Genomic DNA, 22,387 nt, shown 5'->3' with positions numbered 1-22,387 from the left:
TATAGTCACTGAATGACAGGATGCGGAACAGCAAAGAGGACAACAAGACAATATATCTCATATCCTTCTATATTGTTTGACCCTGCAGATCCTCCAAGGACGCCAGTTATGACCTCCTTCTTAGAGACTCAAGAAGGAAAATTGGCAATTATTCACTGCACCGTCGATAGCGAACCCACTGCGGAACTAGCGCTGGAGAGGAATGGTGAACTCATCGCTACCACCAGCTCCCATGGAGCACCCAACCAGCGCATCACTGTCTCATCCTCACGCAACTCTTTGAAGTTGGAGATCAGGGGCGTGATCCAGGATGATGAAGGAACATACGTTTGCAGAGCTACAAATGTCTACGGCAACTCCACAACCTCTAGACACTTCAGTGTGGAAAGTAAGGACATATTTTGTTTATTACTTTTTTTTCAATTACACTGTGGTGTCTGGTTTGTAAAAACAAAAATTAGCAAAGTAAGCCAGAAGAGAGAATTTACTAGCACTTCAGTGAGCACCTTCCATGCTGTTTTGATGGTTTTAATCTGCCACTGAGGCAAAATAAGTCTAAAAAAGATCCTAGAGTTTGCAAGACCATTGTGCTTCTTAAAAGCCTTCATGCCTCACTCGATGAAACAGTTACCCCAAAACATCTCCCTAAGAAAGATGGGACTAAAAATAGACCCAGGCACCCAAATAAATTGTCTGTATTGATGGATTGCAATCGATCATGATGAAGCATTTCTATTTAGTATGAGTGTGATGAATTTTTGGACTTGAACAGACAGAAAATTAAAACAACATATCGGGATATCTTGTAATAGCAACTCAGCAGCAGAGTCTGTAACTAATGAAGGTGGAGCTAGAATGAGGAGTCAGAGTTTAGAACTGGAGCCAGAAGTCAATAGAATCTGTAGTCACAAAGTAATAGCCAATGCTTAATCCTCAAACCTTCTTCGCTCCGCCGACTCTACATTGTTGCATTGTCTAGTACTAGCTTCCTTGACAATTTATGTCATCAGCTTTCCTAATTCTCAAGGGGAGATACCCCCTCATGGCCTCATAAAGCCATAAGATTCATGAATAAGAGGATATCACATTTTATGAGGATTAGGAGGATATCGCACATGAAAAGATTAATGAGAATTTCACATATTCTGAGAATTAGAAGGATATCGCATATTATGAGGACTAGGAGGATATTGCATTTTATGAGGACTAGGAGGATATTGCATTTTATGAGGACTAGGAGGATATTGCATTTTATGAGGACTAGGAGGATATCACAAACACATTTTGTCCTGTATAATTATGAGACGCTTTGGAAAACTGCAATTGCAAGGTTTTTGCCTATTGTTTTTCATATAAGTAGATTCCATACCTGTCTATAATTATTGTAGGTGTGCTAAACGTGTCTGATTCTCGTAGATAACAATTAGGAGTAGCCGGGGATAGGGCACTGCTACCTGAGACCTGCTTTTTGGTTCCCTGTGCACTGTGCTTCAAATCTATGGTAATAATGGTCAGGAAAGTGCTCCAGGGGCTAAACAGGTGTGGGTGCCCGCTTTCCGGACATTGGGGCATTTTGGTATTAAGTGCCCTGCCAGCAACACACATCTCACTGCCAATATCAAGAGACCATTCCTCCATTTGCATGTGGGCATGGCTCTAAGCAAATGAGGGAATCCTTTACCTGTGCACCCGTGCCATACTATAGAACAGAAGTGTTCAAACTTTTTTTAGGCCAAGTCCCACCTGACAATATTTTTTTGTAGTAAAAGAGGAAAGCTGGAGGCTGGTAAGTTGCCTGCCGCTCGTACAAACCGTCTCCACAGAATGAGCTGAGGCTGCGGAATCAACCAGAGATTCTAACAGCGAACACTCTGCAGCACGAGAGAGGCAGGCAGACAGATAACATTCAACATATCTCCATTCGTTACATTAAACAAAACATTACAAAAATAATAGCAACAGAATAAACAGTAAAACAATACTATGAAAATAATATCACGGAATAAAATGACAATTTGTATTATAACAGCTTCGCTAGTTCATGACAAAGTCATCATACTTCTTAGGAAGCTGGCGTGACCTCGTTGGTAAATAAGGACTTAAGTCACTGACACCACCACCCACTTCATGGGGATTGGGATCGGGGTTTCATGGGCCAGATCTACATTAAGGCAGTCGGAGGCAGCTACTTGACAGCATTATCACAAATGAACAGGAGGGGTACAAAACTGCAACAAATGCCCTTAAAGTGCCTTGTTATTATAAGAAATACTATGGCAAATGGTAAAAGTAATTTCTTTTTAAAATGCCTGCATCTCAGCATATTTGCAGAATCCAAACTACTGTTGGCTAAAACGCCGGGACTCACAGAGATAAGTCTCAACTGAGACCTCTTGAAAACAAAGTACAAGGACACTAGAGGCCAGATGTAGGACAGCAAATACCAGTCGGTAGCGGCCGAATTCGGCCGTTACCGACCGGTATTTGGAGTTTGACATGTAGGGGCCATCATTTTACAGAATCGGTAAATTTACCAAATTGTTAAATTTACCGATTCTGTAAAATACCGAATCGGTAATTTTACCGATTTGGTAAATCCATATGTAGGTGACACTCCTAAGAGTGCCACAGGCCCTTAAGGGTCGGTATTTTACCACCCAATCCAATTGGGTGGTAAAATACCGAATTCAGGTGTGCATGCACACCTGTGCCATGTGACACACAGACATGCCCTTAGGGCATGCATGTGTGCCACATGTCACACAAGCCTGTACTTGGGGTGCTAGAGGGTGTCAAAGTGGCACCCCCTGCACCCTTGCAGGATTCGGTATTTACCGATTCGGTAAATACTGAATCGGTATTGCCCATTGATTCCTATGGGCTTCAAGGCCCATAGGAATCAATGGGCAATACCGATTCGGTATTTACCGAATCGGTAAATACCGAATGTTACCGATTCGGTAATTGAAAATGAAAATTTACCTACATCTCCCACCTTCTAATTTACCGATTCATAAATACCGAATCGGTAAAATTCGGTATTTATGAATCGGTAAATTAGAATTACCTACATCTGGCCCTAGGTCCTCAGCATTTGCACAGCGCTGTTATGCCCTGTGCAAGATCACATCTTTGTTCGTTTTCAGCTTATATCCATTTAATGGATCCTTTTTGTCTAACTATCCGGGTGTTCCTCTGCTTTCTAGAAAGACAGCGTCACTTGGAACTTGAGTGACAGAGGTGATTCCAGAATTAAACCTTCTGATAAAACCCATAATTTGTATAACTGGAGGGACCAAGTGGCAGCAATCTGAAAGGACCAGCGTGGCGTTAAGTTTCTGAATATTACATCCTGAGTCCCTAATATTCCTTTCCCTTCTGGTGATGTTTAAACCCACCCAAGTGAATGAAATTGGATTTATAGAGCGCATGGCTGCCCGTGAGCGTCCCAGCGCTATAGAACAAGGGATACCAGAGACAGTGCCAGCAGCTAGGGGTCCAAGGGAAACAGGAAGGTTTTAAGGAGATTTCGGAACTTCGGATGGCTCGGCTCCATCCGAATCCTGGGTGGAAGAGCGTTCCACAAGGTCGCTGAGTTCACTGAAAAATGGCGACCCCCAGTCCGAGTCCGCCTCACTCTGAACAATTGCCAGATTGGCATGATTGGAGCGAAGCGATCTAGTGGCCTTGTACGGGCGAACAAAATGCCCTAAAATAGGGGGTCCGTTCCCCTGCAGGGACTTGTGAGCGATACATAGGGCCTTAAATTTGACCCTTTCACGAATTGGTAACCAATGGAGGGCTTTGAGTGCGGGTCTGGCTGACGATCTGCGCGAAGTACCAGTAAGGAGTCTCGCTGCCGAGTTCTGGACTCGTTGAAGAGTGTTGATTGTAGATTCAGGGGCTGCCAGGAGGAGAGCGTTACTATAATCCAGTCTTGATAAAATCAGACCCTGAATAAGTAGCCTCCTTGAGAGCTCTGGCAATAGGGGAAGTATTTTCTGAGCAGAACGAAGTAGCCCTATGCAGATGCCCGCTGTCTTTTTTGCTTGGGTCTTAAATGTCAGGTCCTGCTCCAGCCATACTCCCAGACTTTTTAGTTCATTCTTTGGGGTTGGTGCAGGTCCCAGACAGGCAGGCCAGATGGAATTAGGTAAGGATGTTATTTGGTGGCCTAGCAACATGAGCTCTGTTTTAGTCCCATTCAATTTGAGACGTGAGACGTTCATCCAAGAATGGATTTCTGAGAGGCAGGTGTGAAGATTTTCCGCGCAGTGTTTTTCTTGGGAGAGCGAGACGACCAGTTGGGTGTCATCTGCGTACGTGACTATTTTAATCCCAAATGGATTCACCACATCCTCGAGGGGGGCCATATAAACATTGAATAAGGTAGGGCTCAGTGATGAGCCCTGTGGGACCCCACACTCGAGGGAGGTTATCTTGGAGCGTGCTGCTCCCTCCCAAACCTGGAAGGTACGATTCTCCAAGAAAGATGTGAGCCATTGCCGCGCTGTACCTGACACTCCCAAGTTGCTCAAACGATGGATTAAGATCTTATGGTCCACCGTATCGAAAGCAGAGCTCAGATCCAGGAGAATCACCAGCGTTGATCCCCCTGAATCCAAAATGCACCTTGCCTCCTCTACGACTGCTAATAAGGCAGACTCTGTTCCCTGCCCTGGGCGAAAACCAGTCTGGGAATTACGAAGCAGCTTATTCCTTTCTAAGAAAGAAGAAAGCTGCTGATTGGCCATTTTTCCCGCCATTTTACTGATGCACGGCAGCAGCGAGATTGGTCAGAAATTAGCCAACTCTGCGGGGTCGAGCTCAGGTTTTTTAAGAAGCGCTTTAACCATGGCCTGCTTCCAGCTGGGCGGGAAACTTCTCAACTTTTAATTATTTCAAATGTGGGAACAGCGCGGGGAACTGTCTCATGTCCTTCGTGTGCGTGTGTTTGTTTATGGGTGAAAGAATGTCTGCTTTTCTAAGAACGCCTGTTGAGTGAGAATGTGTGTACGAGTGTCGCCCGTGAGGCAAAAACTCAATTTATGCCTGGCGTTGGTATAAAAACAAAAGTAGAGAGAGTATGGAAGAATAAGGACATTTCCTGCAGAAAAATTGTTTAAACTTCCCTGCGAGGAACTTCAAAGGTCTTGCCAGTAACATGATGAACCCATGTAAAAGGCACCAGCAAGGAAGGTGAAAGGAAGGTGAAAGGAAGGGAAGAAGCAATGCTCTCCCTGCAAGGCAGCATGGGGCAGATTGTCAAGAAACTGACGCATCTCCCTAGATGTGTCACAGTGTAAATAGGCCACATTGTTTCCACCACATTTGAGTAAAAAAAGTGACACAATGGCAGGGCAAGGAGGTACAAGGGGCTTGTAAATCTGCCCCTGAATGTTTTCAAGCTTCATTTTTATGGAAGTATAGTTTGCGGGCAATTCCTGCTTCTATGCTGCTGTGTCTCCAATTAGAGGAAATTCAGTGGTGACGCTTCCACACAGTGATTCACTACACTGACTGCTGCCTCCAATCAGAGAGAGGCCTGTTTGAGATTGCCACGATTCTAGAAAAGAAACGGAAGTAAACATACTTCAGAATGAACAATATAAAAGGGAAATATTTCTGTGGAGCTTGCACTCCTCCACCCTCCGAGGTGTTCCCACGTCCCCTGAGAGGTGCTTGCCCCACAGTTTGAAGACCTCTGCCAGAGACTCAAACATAATAATAATCCACATTTGTAAAGCGCGAACAATCACCCGTAAGGGTCTCTAGGCGCTGGGGGCCATCGGGAAGATTAAGCAAGCTATTGCCCAGAGTCACATGGTGCTGGGCTAATCTGCCGCCAGTGCCGGGAATCGAACCGTGATCCCCAGAGTCCAGCGCCAGTCGCCCTGGCCGTGGTGCCACACCACTTCCATACAGTTGACTCATTCACTGTGCTCCACATAGAGGTGGCACAGAGTCATTGAACTCACCTAGGGTTTCTTTTCTGAGGTGGGTGTGGGGGTTTCAATGACCTCCCAGGCATCCCCTTGCATGCAGGTGCAGTCACTCACTGCAGGAGTCCCTTCCGCCACTAAACCTGAGTCCGAATTTGCCACTTTAAACAGCAGTTCCACCTTTCACTAATGCCCTCCTCCCAGTGCAGGTGAATTTTCTATGACACAGTTCACTGTTCAGGTCTGTGCCCAATTGCACCATGGCTCAGTCAATGGCAGGTTTCTGTATTTATAATACTGGCCACACGGCGGCAGGAGCAGAATCTGCATGTAAAGAAGGACCTCCTTAAGTCCACGCTTTGCACTTCTCTTAAACCATCCAAGCAGGAAACAAGCAGGAGGCTGGTTGACAAAGAGGCAATCTTGTGATGTCATCAGGGATCAAATGTCATGCAACGTCATTTCCGCTACTTCAGCATTTCACTGTTTCCACCGACCAGGGACGGACTGGGAACCAGAACCGGCCCTGGCAAAGTGCTCGGCCGGCTCCCCCCTCCCCATTCGGGGGGTTGGAGGTGCTGCCAAGCTCTTTGCCGGGGCCGGTTTTCGGACGATTTTGGTACAGGGCCGATTTTGCAGCTATGCTGCAAAAACGGCCATGTAACAAAAACAGCCCCCAGGGGCCCAAAACCGGCCCGCTCCCAAGCGGCGCACCGGGGGATTGCCCGGTGCCCGCTATAGCCAGTCCGGCCCTGCCACCGACGCCCTGTCAAATTCATTGTCCTGCTACTGACAGTTATAAAAGTGAAGGAGTGGATACTGTTTATATTTTAAATTCAAATTCTTTTGTATTTTGACTAAATATGCAGGATTATAGGGTTTAGGCAGCCTCCTCTGGTTATTGATATTCTGGTGGAGTAAAGCCATTCATCCTTCATTCGTTGTGCTTCCTAGACTCCCTGCAATTGACACATAGTTTGGTAACACAGCTGCACACATCGCCCACAGACTTTCCAAAAGGAAATCTCACCAAACACTGAACTCTGCAAAATGTCCTGAGACTCAAATGTGCATGCTACAGTTCCCTCTGCATGGCTGGGTTCAAGGATTAACCCTAAAAAAGGATGCAGGGGATGTGTGAGAAATTGGGTTGTTGGTTGACTGTGGTGTGAGCCCTGGTCAAGTAGCAACCACAATCCTTGTCAATCACAAGCCATCCCTAAATTAACCTGTGCTTAACCCTCTGGTAGCTTGGCACAGGGCAGTCAGGCTTAACTTAAAGGCAATGACTAAAGTATTTGCACCACACTTCAAACAGCAATATGTGAAAACAACACACAAAAAGTATCCCACATCAAGTTAGAAAAATAGAACTTATTTTAATAGATAAAAAAGACCAAAATGACAAACATCCAATTAGTAGAACTGGAGATATTCAATTTTATAGATTTTAGGGAAAATAGCACCAAAAAGCACAAAGCGCCTACGGTGGATATCTGGTCGCGCTGGACCGTGAGTCTGATAGTAATGGAGCACGGGCCAGCTACAGGGACCCAGTTAGTCCTTTGAGCAAAGTATCTAAATCATGGCTTGTGCGGTGAGGTTGGGATGCGAGTTCCTGCATCGTCATCAAGAATCCCTTTGATGCTGCTTGTGATGTGAAGTCCGACATTGAGGAATACGGCGCGTTCTCTGAGCGATGGGTCGGTTCAGACGAGTTGCGAGGCTGCAATGTGTAGTCCGGCATTGTCGTTGAGGCTGCCATCATTGAAAGATGCGAGGGCCTGCGTCAAGGATTCGTTGCGCTGTCAGGGCGATGCGATGATACTGAGAAGTAATGCAGGTCTTTGCGATTGATCCAATCCACACAGTAGCGGCGATGGGTCGGTTCTGCTCAAGTTTGTGCCTGGCAAATAACATATGCCAATTTAGTTACTTTTAGTAAAAACACAGTAACCCCTGATGAAGGTGTTTTTTCCCGAAATGCATTGGGGTTTCGACGTGGTTATATAAACAAAAAGAGTTCATCACAATCAAATTTTGATTTTACAAACGTGGAGTAAAATTTTTTTTTAATCATTGTTAGAAATGGGGGTCTCTAGTTGGCAATGGCTGGCGCCACTGTCCAAATAGGGACCCTTCTTCCTAAGTCAGGGCAAGTGGGCCACCCCCTTCGACAACCCAGCTCAACCCTGTGGTAATGTAGCACAAGCAATTAGGCCTATCTCAGAGGCAGTGGGTGAAGCATTTATGACCACGTACAATAAGGCAGCAATGACACCACAAAAGGACACAACTCAGGAAGGTATAGGAAAATAATATCTTTATCTAACAATCACGTCAACCAGTAGGGACTTAAAAAGACGTATTCACCAAAGCGTAACACTGACTGAGTTTAGGGCCGTGGCCTACGCGACCGTTGCACACCAGATACCTGTTGTTGAAAGGGGATACAGCATGCAGCTTCTCAAAGAGGCGGAGACGGTGAGAGGCGGACACCCAGCGGCCTCAAGTCTTGGAGGTCCGCAGTGTGCACCCACAATGATTCGGGCACTCGGGGACAGGCGGGCGCTCAGCGGCAGCAGCACGTGGCGGCCCAGTCTGGTGGTGGCGATGACTCTCGTCATGCAGCTCCGTGGTGGGCTCACAGCGGCAGCATCTTTCTCTTAGCTGCGGCGGCCCACAGGACAAATCCCAAGGATGCAAAGTTGCCAATGGTGCAGGCGCTCAGTGGCCACAGCTCTCTCTTAGCTGCGGCGGCCCACTGGACAAATCATGATGATGCAAAGTAGCAAAGGGTGCATGCACTCAGTGGCAGCAGCTCTCTCTTAGCTGTGGCGGCCCACAGGACGAGTCACAATGATGCAAAGTGACAAAGGGTGCGGGCACTCAGCGGTTACAGCTCTCTCTTGGCTGCGGTGGCCCACAGGATAAATTACGATGATGCAAAAAGTGCCAAAGCTGTGGGCGGTCAGCGGCCACAGCTCTCTCAGAGCTGCCCACATGACAATTCAAGATGATGCAAAGTTGCACAGGGTGCGGGTACTCAGCGGCTACAGCTCTCTCTTGGCTGCGGCGGCCCACAGGACGAGCCATGATGATACAGAAGTTGGCAAGGGTGCGGGCACTCAGCGGTAGCAGCGCTCTCTCAGCTGCGGCGGCCCACACGACAGAGGATGGTCTCAGCCAGGCTGGCACAATGGGGGAAGCTCAGCGGCTACAGCTCTCTCTTAGTTGCAGCAGTCCACCCAGATTCAGAAAAGGGCTCGAAGGTGCTGATTCCGGCGGGCTCTCAGCAGCGGCAGCTCTCTCTCAGCGGCAACGGCCCACACGGATCCAGCGGAAGAGTTGAAGGTGCAGATTTTAGGTGGGCTCTCAGCGGCGGCAGCTCTCGCTTAGCAGCAGCGGCCCACACACATTTAGCAAAAGGTTCAAAGTTTCAGATTTAGGCGGACTCTCAGCGGCGGCAGCTCTCTCTTAGCTGCAGCGGCCCGCACAGGTTGAGCAAAAGTGTCGAAGGTGCCCAGTCCGCGATCCTCACAGTAGAACTAGAGGCTCCGAATTACTCAACGGAGGACCCACCTGCAAGTAGAATTCCTCGCACAGGAATTTCAATGGCTGACGGGGTGAAGTCTAATGTCCCTGAGACTACTGCAGGAGGCGCTATCGATTTAGGCCCTCGGGTAGTTTCTTCGGCAAGCTTGGTGAAAGTTTCAAAGTCCTTTCCTCTGTTCACTCGGACAGAGTTTCGTCTTGACATCCAGAAGGAACACACTTGGACCCAGTTCCAGCGCAGCATTTTATACCTTAAAAGTCTTTGTTCTCTAAGGTCGCAAATCACGGACTCCAGTCAGAGCCAGTTAGGTGGGGTTGGGGAGCACTTGGTTTACGAGGCAACATCCTGCCCTTCCAGAATGAGGGAGTCTGCTATCAGACACCCAGTGGGAGGCGGAGCCATCATTCACCTTGCCAGGCACGGCCCTGCTCGGATCAAAGAGTCACCCTTCCCCACACTCGGAATACCGATCTCTCTCTCCAGCCAGGTCTGACCCAGCTGGCCCTGCTGCTCCCAAACCAGACTGCCAATACACATACTTGCAACAGCCTGCAGTAAAGCTTTAGGAAAGAAACTACCGTGTTTCCAGGAAAGGCATTTCAAAACATGTGATATCTAAATGGTCCTTACTAAAAGGTGGCCCTCACTGTCCTGAGCATAAACATATCAAACCCGAAGTTCCTATCGGGTTCCTAGGGCCGGATAGGGTGATAGAAAGTAATCCTTAACAAACAGGCTACACAGATGTAAGCATTAGGGTTATCCTTATTCACACAGTTATTTATATACAGGGAGCATTCGCGCTGTGGCACTGATTAGCAGTGGCACGGTGCCCAGAACATCTACATCCAGCCAACATACAAGACAAGAAGGATAGAGGGGAAGGGAGACCCACACCAATGATGCCAGGTCTAACACGCATCCCCTCCAGCTGAAATGTGGGGAGAACTTACCATCCCCTTGGGGGTTCTCATCACTAAGGCAGAAAAATCTGGACCGACCGTCAACATTGGCGTGTTCTGTACCAGGGCGGTGCTCCACTGTGAAATCCATACCCTGTAGGGAAATGGACCACCTCAACAAATTGGGATTCTCACCCCTCATCTGCATCAACCATCTAAGGGGCCTGTGGTCTGACTCAACCCGGAAGTGAGTCCCAAACAGGTATGGTCTCAACTTCTTCAGCGCCCAGACCACAGCAAATGCCTCACACTCAATTGCACTCCACCTCTGTTTCCAGGGAAGTAACCTCCTGCTTAGGAAGGCTACCGGTTGGTCTAGTCCCTCTTCATTGATCTGCGACAGATTAGCCCCTGTACCATGCTCTGAGGCGTCTGTCTGGACAACAAATTCCTTAGAAAAGTCGGGCGCCTGAAGCACGGGTGCGGTGCACATGGCATTCTTCAGGGCGTCAAAAGCTTTCTGACACGTGTCATTCCAGTTAACCTTCTTTGGCTGCTTCTTAGAAGTCAACTCAGTCAAGGGTGCAACAATGTTGCCATATCCCTTGACAAACCTCCTGTAGTACCTCGTGAGTCCTAAGAAGCCCCTCACCTGGAGTCTTGTGGGGTTCCCACGGCAGGATAGTTTCAATTTTGGCCTGAAGGGGTGCCACTTGGCCGCTCCCCACCTGGTGCTCCAAATATACCACAGAACCCTGCCCAATCTGGCACCTACTGGCTTTGATTGTGAGTCCTGCCTTCCGCAGAGCCATCAATAGTTCCCAGAGGTGGCGCAGGTGGTCCTCCCAAGAGGAGCTAAACACCACAATGTCATCCAGGTGGGGAGCACTGAAGACTTCCAGCTCAACCAGCACCCTGTTGACCAACCTCTAAAAGGTGGCAGGGGCATTCTTCATTCCAAAGGGCATCACCCGGAACTGGTAATGCCCATTGGGTGTGGAGAATGCCTACCTCTCCTTGGCTCCCTCGGTCAGGGTGATCTGCCAATACCCAGACGCCAAATCAAATGTGCTGAGGTATTTGGCAGCCCACAACCGATCTACGAGCTCATAAGCTCTGGGGATGGGGTGCGCGTCAGTCTTCGTGACTGAATTGAGGCCCGATAGTCCACACAGAACCGAAGTTCTGGGGTGGCACCAGGCCTGGCATCTTTCGGGGCCAGGACCACTGGGCTGGACCACGGGCTGCTAGAGGACTCAATCACCCCAATGGAAAACATTTGTGTGACCTCGTCCTTAATGTAGGCCCTTATTCGGTCAGTCACTCAGTAAGCTTTATGCTTAATGGGAGGACTGTCCCCGGTGTCCACGTCATGGGCACACTAATCAGTGATACTAGGCACCAGGAAGAACAGATCAATGAATTGTTCCAATAGTTAGCGACAATCACCCTGCTGCTCAGGAGTCAGTGTGGGGGAGATGACCACACCTTCCACTGACCCATCTCGCTCCCAGGCACACAGGAGGTCAGGAAGGGGCTCGCTCTCCTCCTCCATCCCAGCATCTCTGGCCAGAAGCATGCCCACTTCAGACCTCTCAAAGTGGGGCTTCAGGTGATTAACATGTAGGACCCGCAAGGGGTTCCTGGGAGACTGAAAGTCCACCATCTTGTGGTAAATAAATAAATAATACCCTATTTTTGACTAGGCATATAGCATAACAGATAGCTCAATAAATAAGAGTCAAGATTCGAGGTAGTAGGAGTTTCTGCAGGTTTATTACAGCATAAGGACAGGATCAGGACAACCTGCATAGGAACAGAGGTAACAGGGCCCGGCAGGGGAAATGAGGCCCAGCAGCTGCTGGGGCTTGGTCTGGGATGAGCGCGCTAACTTTTAATAACAATACATGGACTTATATACATAGCGTAAACACATAGCATTACATTGCAGTAGGCGTAGCAGTGGGTGGAGCAGAAGGCGTGACGCGTAGCAGTCGCGAAAGATAACAGTAAAAAGAGGTGTAACTGGGAGTATACATAGACATGTGATGCAAACGTAACAGAATATGTCATGAAATGGGCGGAAACATAGGAGGGGGCTACCTAAGGAGCCGGGACCTCTAACCTAATGGTGCGCGAAAACTGGCAATGACGTATTACTAGGAGAAGCTGGGGGCTACGAACTCTGTGCTAGGAGCAGAGACTAGAGTCTGGAGGGTCGGAGCGACATGTACCTAAACCCTATCTGGTATCTGATGTTTAGGGAACATGTTGATATAAACTAGAAGTCATGAGGGGAAAAGCTAACTTGACTCTAAGACTGGACCATGCATTATTCTACATGTAGTGCATGATGAAGAATATTAAATGACCAGTAAATGCAGTATTTCTCTAACGTGGAGCCGAATAGGCTAGACAATGACGGAAACTATTGATGCAGTTCAGTAGCTTAGGAATGCAAAGAAGGAGGACTGAACTGATAGCTGGAATCATAACATACTTTTGGCAGACTCAGAGGCAGAGCCAAGCTGCACCGGGCACTGCGAGGCAGGAAGTAAGTGAAGGGTCGAGGATACAGGTGGGGGCTGTATCGCTCCTTAACGAGGCTTCAGGAGACAGGAGCTGAATCTGTGGTCCGGGCCCTTTTGAGGCCTAGAAACGGGGACTTTAAAATGGAATAACGTGCACACTGAGAAACGTGGCAACGTAACTTTACATAGGCCTGATATTCGTAGTATTCACGAGGACTGGAAACTAACATACTAAAGGTGGACACAACTGGAATTGCGTCATTAATCGGACATGGGGAATAACATATGCATATTGGTCATGCACACATAACATATGATGGATGAGGCGTAGGGACACAGAACATGGCAAAATTTACTTTTCCACATTCCCTCCTTGTCACTACGTTTCCATCAGGAAACATCAATTTTCATGATACCATCTATCATTTCATACAGTACCATTTGCTCGTCTCGAATTGTCTTGGAACGGGATTTAGAACGGGGCTTGGGACTAGGAATACAAGAGGTAGCACACATGCTGCAAATCGCAGGGCCACATTGTATACAGAGGCAGCAGCTAAATATGATCGCTACTGCAATGCTTAAAAAGGACAGGACTTTCCATCCCCATGCGGAAATTATATTCCAGAACCAACCGGACCATGTCCAGGTGCCTGGGTCTTGATGTAACAGATGTGCAATTTTATGGAGTCTGGTTATAGCTGAATAAACAGACGGCGCGTTATTTGGAATGAAAATGCAGCAACTAGATCCGATGACTCTACAGGCCCCGCCCCTATCGGCCAGTATGACGTCAAGGACGAGACGATTCTGTAAAACGACAATTCTCATAAAGGATTGCTCTTCAGTTAAGTTACCTAGAGCGGAGGCAGTCTCATCTACTACTGCTTCAAGGGTTCTTGTTAACCTACGGATTAGCTTACTATTTACAACTGTACCTAAATAAGGGAAGACACCTTTATCTATATCAATGAATTGCTCTGCGGCAGTTTCAGTATAATCGACAATCGGGAGATTTCTCTTGTGTCTAGTGTGTACTAGATGTGTGTTTCTATGATAGTCAGGTGGGGCTAGGAAAACGGGTGGCAGTAGGAAAGCAATGTAACAGGTTCCCTCCCAATCGAGGGGCAGACGGACATATGCGGTTTGACCACAAATAAAATAAGAATGACGTGAAGCTTTGAAAACAGATTTCCCACTGTCACTATACTGGATAACAGTAGTACATTCACTATGTCCTACATGTACAGAACCATAACTACGGACACATAATTCGCCTTTGACTGGTAGTACTGAAATAGCAGGTAAGTCTGGAGTAGTATCAGACTGAACATTCAGGACCATAAAATTCGACGAATAATTACCTAAATTATATACTTCATTTTCTAGATCTAAACCTGTTCTGTGGGGGAGACCTTGCTTGTCTGGGAAACATGTACTGTTAAGAAAAGACATATCTGTTGAGGATGACGTTAACGTGGACCATGCTCCACACGAACCATTATGTGAGAATGGATAAGGAAAGAGCGGCAGAACTCCCTTCGGTGTCTGGAAAGGGGGGAGTCGACCACACACCCAACAACTAGTGGCATTGCTGGTCTGGTGTGAGTAATGTAACATACGGATAAATGAGTTGTTGCGCATAGCAAGGCGGTAAGAATATTCGTGAGGAGGCAGATCACTAAACGTGTGCTCTATTGTAGCATTAGCAGACTTATTTACATGAAGAACTGGAAAATACAGATAGAACGCATAGCTGGTGCAGGAAATCATAATGCTGATGAATAATATGAAACTCAGAAAAACGATACATCTGATTGAACTTTGACTGACTCTCTCACTATGGGGGTCTATTTTATACATGTCAGAAACAGTCTAACCGTTTCACCTAGGGGAGGACTTATACAATCAAACTGACTGACTTATTTTACTAGACCTGAGCTTTAACTTATACTCCTGCTGCGGAGTTTTCTCTAACAAGGGATGGGTTGTAGTAATAATGTCTTGTGCGGGACAGTCCTTTAAAACAATGTCTTGACAGTTTTTAAAATCCTGGAAATCCTGGGAAATGTTCTTGGAGACGGGTTTCAATCCATTGAAAAGCTTTACATGAGAAAGATGGACCCACCCCTTCCTGCCTTCCAGCTTGACGGCAGTACGGGTGGTCAAGAGGACCTGACGTGGCTCCTTCCAACGTGGTTCCAGCGGACTTGATCTGTCAAAATTTCTGATCATCACCAAGGAGCCTGGAACGATCTCGTGCGGTGCCACCTCGGTATTGTCTGGAAATGCGGCGGCAACCTGTGAACGACATGAGTTGAGGGCAGACATCAAGGAAGCTAGGTAATCTGTCAGCATATTACATGAAACATCGGTAATACTTCGGGGTCTAGGAGTACCCCACATATTAGGGGGGCGGCCGAATACGACCTCATACGGGGACAGACCTGATCTAGAATGTGCGACCATGCGCATATAAAATAAAGCGACTGGCAGAGCTACTAGCCAGTCCACACCCTTGTCTTTACATATTTTAGCAATTCGGATTTTCAGAGTCTGATTATGTCTCTCAACGAGACCGGCTGCTTCAGGATGGCGTACACAATGAAACTTCCACTGGTACCCTAACAACAGGGAAACGTGCTTCATGAGTTCAGATGAGAATGGCTGACCGTTATCAGAATATACGACTCTAGGGAGTCCGTATCTAGGGAAAAATTCACGAACCAACTGCTTGGCAGTGGTCGCGGCTGTGTAATCTGGGACTGGATATGCTTCTGTCCACCTGGACAAAGCGCATACAACTACAAGGACATACTTGAAACCTCGACATCGCTCCATCTGAATATAATCCATCTGGAGGACCTCAAAAGGGTGGTCAGGAGGCTGGAAACCACCTTGTTCCACCGGAACACTTTTACCTGGATTGAACTGACAACATATCATACAGGTACGGACTTTCTGCTTGGCTGCAGCTCGTAAATGCTTGTTGAACCAAATGTTCTGGATACTGTCTAACATAGCTTTTTCTCCTAAATGTGCTGGACTATGTGCGGTATTAATAATGACTTGAACCATAGAATCGGGGAGAAACCATGTGGCTCTACCCTTCGTTAACCATCCTTGATCTGTCTGGACCCCTCCTTGTTCAGACCATTTCTTGATTTCATCGGGAGTAGCATGTAACTGGATATCTATGACGTCTTGAGTAGGGTCCTTAACTGTCATGCATGTAGTCGGATCTGGAGTATGTGTCTGATTAACTGGAATGTCTGGAGTCTGTGCTGTAAGCTTGGCTGTGCGGTCTGCTAGATCGTTACCTTGGGAAATAATGTCAGTAACTTTCGTATGTGCTTTGCACTTCATGATAGCAATAGATGTCGGTAAATGTATGGCATCTAACAGGGCTTGAATAAGGAGACCATGCTGAATCTTGGTTCCATGAGAAGTCATGAAACCTCTCTCCTGCCAGAGCACTCCGAAGTCGTGTACAACTCCGAATGCGTAACGTGAATCTGTGTAAACATTAACTTTCAGGTTCTTGGCGTGTATACAGGCTTGTGTCAGAGCAACTAGCTCTGCTGCTTGAGCGGACAGAGTGTCGATACGGTGTGTTTCAATAACTTCAGTGTCAGTAGTCACTGCATACGCGGCGACTAGTTCTCCTGTACTAGTTCTCATACATGAACCATCCACATAAAGTGTCAGGTCAGGATCTGGTAACGGAATATCTGTCAGGTCTTGTCTTGGCTTTGTCGTAATATTAACTACTTCCACACAGTCATGTGGGTCAGGGTTTGAATTAACTGATGGTAACAGGGTAGCAGGATTCAGAGCGTTGCAGCGTCTAATTTCTATGTGTGGCTGGAACAGAGTCAATTCATAACCTGTTAAACGTGCAATTGTCAAGTGCTGAGTTTGTGTTCGGTTTAAAAGAACTTCCACGGAATGTGGAACTTGTACTGTCAGGGAGTGCCCTAAAACTATGGAATCACTTTGTCTGATTGCTAGTGCTGTGGCTGCAACTGACTTGAGGCACGCAGGCAACGCCTGGGCGACTGGATCTAATGTGCTCGAAAAATAAGCACAGGGCTTGTATTGTCCTGCTTGATCTTGTGTGAGAACAGATAATGCTGTACCTTCGCGTTCAGTAACGAAAAGTGTAAAAGGCTTACTGTAGTTCGGTGTAGCTAGAACTGGAGCTTGACATAGGGCTTTCTTTAACTCGTTGAAACTAAGTGTATGTTCAGATGTCCAAGGGAGGACAGTCGATACGGCTGCCTCCTGTGTCGTTAACTGTATCAGTGGCTTGGCTAGAAATGCATACTGGGGAATCCATTGTCTACAATAAGAAGTAAGGCCGATAAAGGCACGTACCTCCTTCTGGGTTCTGGGCTGGGGAAGACTCGCTATTAACTGGATACGGTCTGGTGTCAACTGCCTACCCCTCTTGGACAGTAAGTGACCTAAGTATACCACTTGCTGGACACAGAATTGAAGCTTCGAAGGTGACACCTTGTGCCCCATCTCGGCTAGAAAATACAGGACTGTAAGTGATGCTCGCTCGCAAGCACGTTCAGAACGGGCTGTGATCAGTAGATCATCGACATACTGGAGCAGGGCAGTGTCAGTTGGCATGTGAATGTTGTCTAGTTGTCTCTTGAGTGCTTGACTGTAAATACTAGGGCTTTCTGTGAAACCTTGAGGAGCGCGTGTAAACATATAGCTCCTTCCATTTAAACAAAATCCGAAAAGAAACTGGCTGTCTGGATGAATCGGAACACTGAAAAATGCATTCTTGAGGTCTATGACAGTGAAGAACATGGCTTCGGAATCAATAGCAGTTAACAGGGAAGAGATATCTGGAACAACTGGGTACTGAGGAATAATACATTTGTTAAGCTCTCGTAAATCAATCACTAATCGATATACTGGGGGTGCATTTGGATCAGTACGTTTCATGACTGGAATGATCGGAGAATTGCATACATTGGAGTCAGTTTCTACAACTACTCCTTGAGCCATGAGCTCGTCAATAATCGTGGATAAGGCTGCTACAGCCTCAGGTGGCAATCTGTACTGTCTGATTCGGGGTAACACTACACCTGGCTTGAGAGTCACACGATAGGGTGTGATTTGCATGTAACCTACATCAGTTGGACCTTGCGCCCATAAATGCTGCGGAACATTAGACAATCTTGAATCAAAATCTCGTAATACATAGTGACCCTTAAAGTCACGTAGGAACAATCGTATTCCTTCTGGGGAACAGCAAATGACTGCACCTAACTCTTTCAGTGTCTTAATGCCTAATAGGTTTTCTGGACATGACTTAGTAAGTAACAGATCAGTAGTACGGGACAATGGACCTACTTCTAGAGTAACTGGCTTTGATATCTCGTTAACTATTGGCTTTCCTGAAAATCCAAGGGAAACATTTCTTGAGCCTGAGAGCGGAGCCCCTGGAACTTCGGCATGACTAATTGTGGTCCTACTTGCCCCTGTATCAATCAAAAACTTTCTGTCTTTCCCTAATACTTGACTGTGAACATAGGGACCTTCTTGATCTACAGGTATCTCGATGAGAGGCAAGCCTACCTCCCTCTCTAGGCTGTTTCATGAATATGGCTGGTACTCTGGATACTCAGACTGTGCATACTGGTACATCTGTGATGTAACGTGCTGTGTTGCAGCAATAGGCTGCGGTGCGGTAACTGTCTGTTGTGCATTCTGTGACTGAGGAATCTGTGAAACTTGTTCTTGTCTAGGCGGACGTGGTCTTTCTTTAGTCTTACCAGTAGCTATGTTGTGTTTCAGAACTGCACACTCATTTATAAAATGACCTGGCTGTTTACAATAATTGCAGTTCCCTTTAACGGGAGCTGCAGGATGACTGGCTTGATTCGGACCCCTCTTCTGACTGTCTTGAGGAACAGATTGTGCAACTAGCACTTTCATTTTCGTGTCTTTCATACGTTTTCTTTCGTGTTCTTGCTCTTCTCTGATTCTATTCTGGTGATACTGGAGCATCTGGAGCATCTGGGACGGAGTATTTGCTTGCCAGGTGCTTTCAACTTTCAAAACTCGGTTTTTAATTTGTGGACTTGAATTCTCGACTAATTTAGTAACGAAAAGGTGAGGGTATGACTCACTACTTGTCTTGAGACCACTGTTGATACTGAAACATTTTTCAAATCTAGAATAAAAATCACTAATATCTTCGTCTTGTTTCTGTTTACAGGCTGAGATTGCATCCCAGTCTTCCTTTCTCGTTGTCAATAATCTGGGTAAGACTTGAATCAATAATTCTGGTAATTCTTTACATTTATCTCCAAGACCGGTACCTGGTACTCGTGCCTTGTCTTCAGCTTCTAGAGCTGCCCAATCGATCTTTTTCTCTCCCACCTCCCATTCTTTTTCCTTTAACTTTTCATACACCCCTGCGGGTAACAGGACCTTTAACATTTTAATGATATCTGGGTAAGTGTATTCTCCCATACGGAGCATGTCTTTTAATTCTCTATGGAACCCTGCTGGATCTTTGTCATGACAGGGAATTAATTTCTTCATTTCAAGAAGTTCCATCTTTGATATTGGAGTGTATACAAACACTCGTTGCATTTCGCCACCCGTCCCTCTGACTGGGTGGACTTCTCGTAACGGATTCTGTCTGTCTATGTAAAATGATTTACTTTCTGGGGGTGAGACATGAACAAAATGCGGGTTCAAAAACGTTCTATATTTGTGGCGCTGTTCTAGAATGACACTAATTAAATCGGTACCTAGACCTCTCCATCTATACTGGAGTAACTCGTTCAGGATATCGTGTAACGGACCTGGATCAGAATGTTGACCCTCATACAAAGTAATGAGGTGCTGGATCATATACATACCCACCAGTCGTTGCTCGGCTGGGGGCAGTTTCAGAAACATTTGTGCCACTATTTCGTCTGGAAAAGTGGTAGAATCAGTAATCCATCGGACTGCTGATCGGGCTAGTTCTTGTTCATGCATGGTACTTAACTCACTGTAACCGATTCGTGATTTCAGAATGTGATCGGTAACTTGAAATACTTGTTCTAGAGAACCTTGTTCTGGTGCTGGATGATGAAAAATAGACTTGTGTTCTAGACGTAAATGGCGATCTGGGAATCTAGATTTTCCTACATACGCTATTCTGACGGGATTCTCGTCTTCCTCTTCAGGATCAGAGATACTTTCTTTCTCGCTTACTTGTGCTGCTTTACGCTGTTCGTGTAACCTTATTATTTCTTTACGAATTTTCTTGTACATACTCTCCATGGCACCGACGGTCTTGTGCTTACCCTCGGCTATATTATCACTCCACCTTGTCAGGATTCTCATTTCGGCGGAATCTTTAGACGGGTAATCTTGTTCTCTTATTAGACAATTGATCAGGAACTTTAATATCATGAGCTGGATCTCGGCTTTCCTTTGAGACATAATCTCGCCAATACTTTCTGGATCATCCCCTGTACGGATGAAACGATATATTCTGTCTAGATCTTCTTTCATATTCGGCAAGGTGACTAGATACTCGGTCACCCTCCTTACACGTACGGAATATAAAACCATATTATACTCGCCTGGGACTGCGTCATAAACACATTCGCCAAGGGCTTGTCTGATTTCTGTGACGGACTTATTACTTTTAGGAGTACGCTGTGATGCTTGAGCATGTAATTCGAGTGCTGATAAACGTTTGTGTGGCGGTGGGGTTTGAGGAGTAGCTCCTCCTGCGGCCCCTAGACTGGAGTCGTCTACTGAGGCTCTACGTCCTGGCAGAGTGGGAAATGGAACTGTAGGCTGGACCGGGGGTACCGTAACAGGTACTCCGGTGTCTGGAGGAGCGGGAAGTGCCTGATTTGCAGGGACTGGCGGAGCGCGAACAGGATTTGCATATTCTGGGACTGTGTCGTCCAGATAGGACGAAATAAAAATATCAGCTGCGGTCGGTTTGTGACGTAGCTTGGTCGGAACTAATGGTGGCGGGAAATTACTAGATGCCTCTGGGGTCGCTTTTGGCAAGCCTTCGGCAAGGAGAGGATACATACCCTTAATAAGGGCATGCCTCTGTCTGTCTGACTGTTCGGTTTTAACTTGTTCACCTATCTCGATTAATTCTCTTTCTTGGGCTCGTTCTTGGGATTCTCTACTTAACTCTGACTTTCTGACTTCCTTCTCAGTTCTTCTATGAGCTTCTTTACGCCATAACTCGATGGCATCTTTCTGTGACTGTCTGGCTTTCTTTTTCCATAATGCTTCTTCTACTCGCATGATACATTCGGCATCCCATGTACCCGATACGGGCCATCTATACTTTTCTTCTAACTGTTTGGTATACTCTACCCATAAATCTAGATATAATATGGCGCTTATGCCATGTTTCTGATACATAAAGTGACCTGGACTGTCCCTAGGCGGGACAGGAACTGCTGCTTCCAGCAGACCCTTTCTAGTTTTTAACTGACGTAACTTGGAAAATATAGGCATGACTGAACTGTAATCTGGACACAATACAATACACAATAAAAACACGAAATCACATCACACTCATACCACAACATTAAAATACATAAAGAACATTATAAATAACAGTTCGAGCAGAATATTACCTGAAATACTGAGAACGGAAACAGAACAGAATTTCTCGAGAACGGAACAGACTAGAATTACTGGATGCACTGCTGTAACAGTACGGAACATACCGGTCCCATAGAGGGACGCATCAAGACCCGTATCCACCTAGGTGAACACTTCGTTTGTGAGTCTGGGCACCACCAACCCACAGACCAGGAGTCAATTTAGATTGGTCCTGTCTAGATACTACCCCAGCAATGGTACTCACCGGGCAGCACGGAACGGAAAGCCTCGGACTGGACTGGACTTCTACGACCACGAACTATGAACTTCGGACTTCAGTTACGGGTGGGCCTCCGGATACCTCGGACCTTGGACTCTCGGCTTGGGCTCTGGTCGGGACTCGCCGCGTTCCTCCACCGTCTCGTTTGGATGCTGGACCGCCTCCTCCGTCTCCTCCGTGGGCCTGAGGGATACTTGGAGCAGAAATATCTGCCAGTGCACGGTATGGTTCCGTCACGACTGCAGAGGGTCAGGGGGTCGGCGTGGCTTCACCGACGCGTGGGGAAAGGGCAAGTCCCTGTTCGGGCGCCATTATGTGGTAAATAAATAAATAATACCCTATTTTTGACTAGGCATATAGCATAACAGATAGCTCAATAAATAAGAGTCAAGATTCGAGGTAGTAGGAGTTTCTGCAGGTTTATTACAGCATAAGGACAGGATCAGGACAACCTGCATAGGAACAGAGGTAACAGGGCCCGGCAGGGGAAATGAGGCCCAGCAGCTGCTGGGGCTTGGTCTGGGATGAGCGCGCTAACTTTTAATAACAATACATGGACTTATATACATAGC

The 22,387-nt window shown here is 46.7% G+C and overlaps 1 protein-coding gene across 1 annotated transcript in view; it reads left to right on the top strand.

The window, feature by feature from the left end:
- Positions 1-22,387, top strand: part of LOC144817756 (sialoadhesin-like) — a 252,600-nt gene that overhangs the window by 198,720 nt on the left and 31,493 nt on the right. Inside the window, 1 exon segment of the mRNA XM_078674542.1 lies at positions 89-388. Coding sequence (XP_078530668.1) covers positions 89-388 — 300 coding nt within the window.

Source organism: Lissotriton helveticus, chromosome 2_1 (assembly GCF_964261635.1).
Source record: "Lissotriton helveticus chromosome 2_1, aLisHel1.1, whole genome shotgun sequence".
Classification (NCBI taxonomy): Eukaryota; Metazoa; Chordata; class Amphibia; order Caudata; family Salamandridae; genus Lissotriton; species Lissotriton helveticus.
The sequence above is the reverse complement of the archived record's forward strand: the minus strand, read 5'-3'. Positions and strand labels throughout refer to the sequence as shown.